Source organism: Cantharellus anzutake, assembly GCF_015039405.1.
Source record: "Cantharellus anzutake strain C23 chromosome Unknown EI90scaffold_1, whole genome shotgun sequence".
In the NCBI taxonomy this organism is placed as follows: domain Eukaryota; kingdom Fungi; phylum Basidiomycota; class Agaricomycetes; order Cantharellales; family Hydnaceae; genus Cantharellus; species Cantharellus anzutake.
The window spans coordinates 2,955,791-2,962,496 of NW_024066951.1; the positions used below are offsets into that span (position 1 = coordinate 2,955,791).

General features: G+C 46.4%; 1 protein-coding gene across 1 annotated transcript; it reads right to left on the minus strand.

The window, feature by feature from the left end:
* Positions 1 to 231: 231 nt before the first annotated feature.
* On the minus strand, positions 232 to 2,871 carry EI90DRAFT_3115050 (uncharacterized protein; the record flags this gene model as incomplete). The annotated part of the gene is made up of 1 exon (XM_039062745.1): positions 232 to 2,871. The coding sequence occupies one exon, from the start codon at positions 2,869 to 2,871 to the stop codon at positions 232 to 234; it is 2,640 nt and encodes an 879-aa protein (XP_038924181.1).
* Between the last annotated feature and the right edge of the window lie 3,835 nt (positions 2,872 to 6,706).

Consider the following 6,706-nt stretch of genomic DNA (forward strand, 5'->3'; position numbering starts at 1 on the left):
GGAGCGTCAGCGGGTATGTAGTGGGTGTTTGTGGCCAAATTCCGCAGAATCCGACTTTTTGCGGTACACGGAGTTGTCCCCACAACATATAGGCCTTGCTCTTGATCGTGGTCCCTCACGATATCCTCAACATCCTTAATGTATAAATAAAACGAGTGTGATTGTAATACGAAACGGCAGGCACGTTGCATTGGCAAGTGGATAAATACATGGGCCCGGGCGGTTGGCTTATCATGAGGAGGGGGCAGCGGATTCCTGACTAGAACTCCTACGTGACACTGAGGTCTTCCTTGAGGCAGAATCCTCTTCATTATGGGCCCGTGCTTGCCCTTTAACATCTTGCTCCGCCTTAGGGTGTTCATCCATGGGGCTGGGAGACTTAAGTACTGGCTCGACGTCAGCGGGTGCGTCCTTGGGGTCTCTGGGGATCACAGCGGGTGGTTGGAATTCAGGCGTAGTGCCAACAAACTTCTTGACGGAGTCTTTGTCTATGTCCCTAACCCGATGGGTCCACTCATTGGTCTTCTCCGTGAAATCCCTTGCAAGTGAAATCTTTGGCGCTGGTACTATGGCTACGGGCATCTCACTTGGTCTAGTGAGACTATCAGCGGGTGGTGCAACCTTCTGGACAGGTGGCGCCACGGGAGTTGAACCTAGGAATGGCAATGCCGTTCTTCTAGGTGCTGTCTTGTTGTCTACTAGCGCCATGGACTGGTCTAACTTGGCTTGGAGCTCACATATAGCACGCTCACTATCTGTCTCTTGCTGCCAGATGGGGGATCGTCGGGAGGCGCGTCTGCCTTCTTGAAGTCTTTCGTGGCTGGGTTCTGGTGGGCGGTGTCGATAGCGTCCTCGACTCCTACGGCGACGTGTGTGTGGCGCATTAGGGTTTCCATAGCCCATGGAGCACTCGAAGGGAGGCAGGGGGTGATGGTTGATCTCGCATTGCGTTATTTTCAAGGGGGTTTTGCCATTAGTTGGGCCGCTGGTCTCAGTGGTGGGAGCGGCAACGAGCATGGGGCTTTTGTCCGAGTGTATAACCTCAATAGTCGGCCCGCCCAATAATAACTTGACTTCTAACTTATGCTCAGGATCACTTCGCGTGGAATAAGAGTTTTGAAGAATATAAGAGTCCTTCCCGCCCCAGGATAGCCAATAAAACAGGTCAGGGGGACCAGGGGGGAGAGTCTTCAGGTCAACATCTTCCTTGAGCTGAGTGGCATGGCGGAAATCCCGAAATCGTGTGTCCTCATCGATGAACCTCTCGAGTTCATATCCACGTTGGCTTGGATGGAACCTCAGGTCTGGATTCTCGGTTCTGGCACGCATTCGCTCGTATTTCTCTCGCCAATACTCAGCTAACTTCTCACCCTTGAGTTCCCAGGGCTTGGGCGGAGTCAGGTGTCTAGGCTTAGTGGCGTAGGACGCATAATTTGCCTCGTTGTCTGGTTCCTCATAACCTTCGGAAAGCTTAACGGGTTCTCGGATTATTGACTCTTCACCATCTAACTCTTGCAACACAAGGGCGCCGCTGCGAAGTCTCTTGTCTACCATATGCGGTCCTAACCATCGCAGCTGGCTTGGAGGGAACTCCAGATCTGAATTCCCGACACGATTGTCATAACTGTTGGAGCTAAGCTCTTGGGATCGGCATAAGTAATCCTCATGGCTCCCGCTGGAGCGTTCGCGGCTTTCTGGCGGGTGTGTGACTTCAGTGACTTTGGCGTGGACAACGGGCTTCTCTTGTGCAGTCAAGAAGTTAGCAAGAAAACAAATTTCAAGTCCAGTGAAGGACTTCGGTGCAATGCGAGCTATCATTGCTGCCCCCGTTGATCCAGGCTTGACAACGGTACATCCAGTCTCTGAGTTCTGAGCGATCACAGGCGACGACTCTGCAACAACGGGCTCATGATGCATGCACGGGAATTCTTGTGCTGCAGCCATTCCCTTAGCGATATCGACGTGCTCGACAATTCCCGTGGAATCCAACCCAGACAATGCCAAGGGACCTGTAGCAGCTCTTGAATCCTCAGCATGGGCTGCTTCCCGTCCTTCTAGAACATAGTCAAGGCCGTCAGGCCTTGGCTCTTTAAGCTTTTGCTCCGGCAGTGCTGTCAAAGATGTCACTCGGGTTGCCGGCTCAGGGCAATTTGAGGTGTATATGAGACTAGAATCGTGCATGGGGAATGGAAAGCATTCCATCTGTTCAGTATAATCCGTGAATCCCAGACTATGGGGTGCCTTGGAAGGTATCCAAGCATTCTTAAGCGCTTTAAGGACTTCTAGATCTTCCATGTTACGGTTCGCTAGTACATGATCGAGGCCGTCAGGCCTTAGCTCTTTAAGTTCTGTCTGCGGCATGGTGAATGTCGAAGGAATGCAGCTCGGGAATTGTGGCGGCTCTGATGTCTGGGGATCTGACCCAGATCTCACAGTACTAATGTCGTATGTGGTGGCGGCAGCTCTCGCGTAACGACGAGCTTGAACAGGATAAACATTTCGCGGGGCATTCATAATCGGAAGTTTGATGCGGACGGATGCTCCGCTATCTCGGTTTCCCTCGTTCCAGACTTGAATTACCATTCCTACATCGTGCATATACTCGATCTTAGTAGAGTGGCCGAAGAGCCACGGTTGACCTAGAATCATATCCTTTCCATGAAGGGTATCTCGCGTAAGAAAGAAGTTATGGGTAACTTCAATTCCCCCGATGGTAACGGGTACGTCTCTACATAGACCTTCTAAGGCGACTTGGTGTCCAGATACACCGCGAAGAGTCCACATGGCGCCAGTAGGGTCGACTGGAAGTTCTAGAGCATAAGCTTGCTCGCTTGTCATGATGTTGAGCTCGCTGCCGGTGTCAATTAGCATAGTGCAAGGACGGTTGCTAATCTGTCCTTGAATCTTCGCGGTTACCATAGCCAAAAATGAAGGTTTCTTAGACGTAGTAGGGATAACCTCTTGGGAGTCAGCAAGGAAAAGGTGATGGAAGGGAAGTGGGGCTCCAGAGTCAGTCTTGGAGTTCTGGGAGCCTGGAGCGGAGGTTGGGATTGTACGGTGTAGGAGAAATAACGGTCACACTATGGAAACCCATTATGAAAATATGCCAGATAAATCACAAAACCCCATACGACAAGTAGATATGAGAAAATAGAAGAACCTGAATTTTAACAAATTTTTACGAATTATTATGACTACATACGATAAATTGGAAGAAAGAAAATTGGCAAAAATACTTCAAGCTTAGCATCAACAAGACGGAATTCTCGGGGGAATTTATGGCAAATATTAAACAAGAAATTAGGACAATCGACGAAGATTTGACTGTAAAAACAACCAGAGAACCTCCATGGAAACTACTTTCCCACACCTGCACATGTAGCCAAGGATGGAAGTACCATGGAACAAGGATTCCTTAGGAACCAATGCAAAATTCAAAGTCATGTTTATAATAGGAAATGTAGATGTCTCTCAAACGGACCCAATGAAAGTAATTACAGGAAAAACTACCCATAAACAACAGAGATATGACCAAAACTCTCGGAAAACGAGGACAATGTTTAAAAGGCAAGCACAAAGAACAAGCAGTAATGACCGAGACGAGCTTGATGGCCCATTAGAAAGGAAGGGATCTAATCTTAATCCACCCAGATTTTCATAATAAAAGGTTCACGCATCAATGAGATATCCAATAACAGGAAGAGCGACATCAAAAGTCATGGCTCAGGGAAAAGACGACGTTTACGTAGGATCCATATTTGAAACACACAACGAAATTTACACGGAAATTATGATAAATAGGAAACTATAGTTATGCAAAGTTTCAGCCCAAACGGTCCAGCCGTTGTGAAGTTATACCAACAACGGGAATATAGAAATCTGCATCATGTTTAAAGACATGTGAGGGTGGCGATGCAAAGGGAACTGGCCATCGGAACCGAGATCCGCACTTTGGCAGATCGCGAAGACCAATTTCCATTCAAATAAGGAAGACCCCGATCAAAACAAAGCACAGAAAGTACAAAACAACCTTAGATCATGAGGGAAAAATCTGAAATAAATCAAGGAAGCCTGTATAAAGGATACAAACACCCATTGAAGGAGAGAACGAAGGAAGGTCAGTTGGGAGGTTCAAACGAGACCACCACCAAGCTGTTCCCTGGTTCTTTAGTTAGGATGGGGAAGTGTACTAGTGTTGTTTATTGTAAATATAGTACCAATCCGAGTGTTTTGGCTAATTCTATTGTTATGGGTTAGTTTTAAAGTTCCTGGGAATTGACTTACAGATAAACCGAGCCCTGCGGAGCTGTTTCTTTATTGAAATTTATTAATTTGTCTAGGTGTAATTCTGTGTAGCATTGTTTAATTTGGATTTAAACTTGAATTTAATCTTCTACTTGGTGAAGTTTCAAAGATTCTATTCAGTTAATGAATTTGGATGGTGTCTGGAGTGTCCCTTGAGTTTGTTCTATTTTTGTCTTATTTTATTGCTTTTTTTAACAGTAGCAAAATAACTGTTTTGTGTTTACACTTTGAAATCTGGAGTGTTAACCAGCTCTCCTGTTGAAATATCTACTTAATATTTCTCTCCTTAATTGCTGCCTTTTACTACAGTGGCAATCTTAACTGTATATCACTTTTTCGCACTGGAGTGACAACCAGAAATGCTTGAGAAAAATAATACTCTATTTTCTTACTTCTCTAAGGGGGGCGAAAAGTCGCAGAAAGGGTCTCCCTTTTATACTCCTTGGGTCGCCTTCCTTTTTCACGCTCTACCTTCTATTTACAGGATTTATTTACAGTGTATTTTTCTCAAACTTGTCATATCCATACAATCCCGACCTCCGCTCCGGGCTCCCGGAACTCCGAACCTGACTTCCGGAGCCCTACTTCCCTTCCGTCACCTTCTCCTTGCCGACTCCCAAAAGGTTATCCCACCTCCGGCTCGGACACCACCTTCGGTCCGACTCCGGAACATTCCGGGTCCGACCCCAACCTCAACACCTTCCAGACGAGTACACAACACCTATGTCCCCGACTCCGGACCTCCGCTCCGGAATCCCGTTGGCGTCTCTGTCTCCGGAACCTCCGGTCTTAGCTCCGACCTCGGACTTTGACCCCACCTCCGCTTATACCCATTGTATTGGTTAGCTCATTCCATTTAATTACCTTTGCCAATATTCCGGAGTTTAACCTCCGAGTTCGGACTTTCCGGACTTACTCCGGACCTTGCAACTATTGCATTGTCCATTTCAATTCCGCTATTCTCCCTCATTCCTATTTGGGCTGCTGCTTCCTTTCTATTCAGTCAGCTAGCCATTCCCAACTCCCATCCTCCTTCCTTCCTTCTTGGGCCTTGGCCCTTCATTCCTCCTTTGGGAAACACCATTGAGTCAAACACTTGACCCTCGGTGTTGCTCCTCTTTCCATCTCCCTTTGTCTCCTTTTGTCCTACCCTTGTCCCTTTTGATTCCGGACCCCTCCTTATATACAATGTACCTAGTAACTTGTAACCTCAGTCCGAAATCAACTTGAATTCCCCCCAAGAGACTTTCCCTCTGCTAGATCCGAAATTAGGGACCCCTAGGACAACCAGCAATGGCACAGCGCTCCGCCTGAGTCGCTGAGGCCAAGGTCCTTCCATGCTAAGTCTCCGATTCCATTCCGGAGTCGTCCGAATCCGCGCTGTAGGAGAAATAACGGCCACACTATGGAAACCCATTATGAAAATATGCCAGATAAATCACAAAACCTCATACGACAAGTAGATATGAGAACATAGAAGGACCTGAATTTTAACGAATTTTACGAATTATTACGACTATACACGATAAATCGAAAGAAAGAAAAATAACAAAAATACTTCAAGCTTACCATCAACGAGACGGAATTCTCGGGGGAATTTATAGCAAATATTAAACCAAGAATTAGGACAATCGACCAAGATTTGACTATAAAAATAATCAGAGAACCTCCACGGAAACTACTTTCCCACGTCCGCACACATAGCAAGGATGGAAGTACCACGGAACAAAGATTCCTCAGGAACTAATGCAAAAGTCAAAGTCGTGTTTATAATAGGAAATGTAGATGTCACCCAAACGGAACCAATGAGAGTAATTATAGGGGAAACTACCCATAAACGACGGAGATATGACTAAAACTCCTGCAAAACGAGGACAATGTCTAAAAAGCAAGCGCGAAGATTAACTAGTAACGACCGAGACAAGCTTGATAGCCCATTAGAAAGGAAAGGATCATGCGTTAATGAGAAATCCAATAACGGGAATAGCGACATCAAAAGTCCGAGCTCAGGGACAAGACGATGATTGCGTAGGATCCATAATTAAAACATACAACGAAATTTACACGGAAAATATGAAAAATAGGAAACTATAGTTATGCAAATTCTCAGCCCAAACGGTCCAGCCGTTGTGAAGTTATACCCATGGCGGGAATATAGGAATCCGCATCATGTGTAATGACACGTGAGGGTGGCGATGCGCAGGGAACCGGCCGTCGGAACCGAGATCCGCACTTCGGCAGATCGCGAAGACCAATTTCCGTCCAAATAAGGAAGAGCCCGGTCAAAACAAAGCACGAAAGGTGCAAAACAACCTTAGATCATGAGGGAAAAATCTGAAATAAATCACAGAAGCCCATATGAAAGAAATAAACACCCGCGCATATCATAAATCCCGAACAA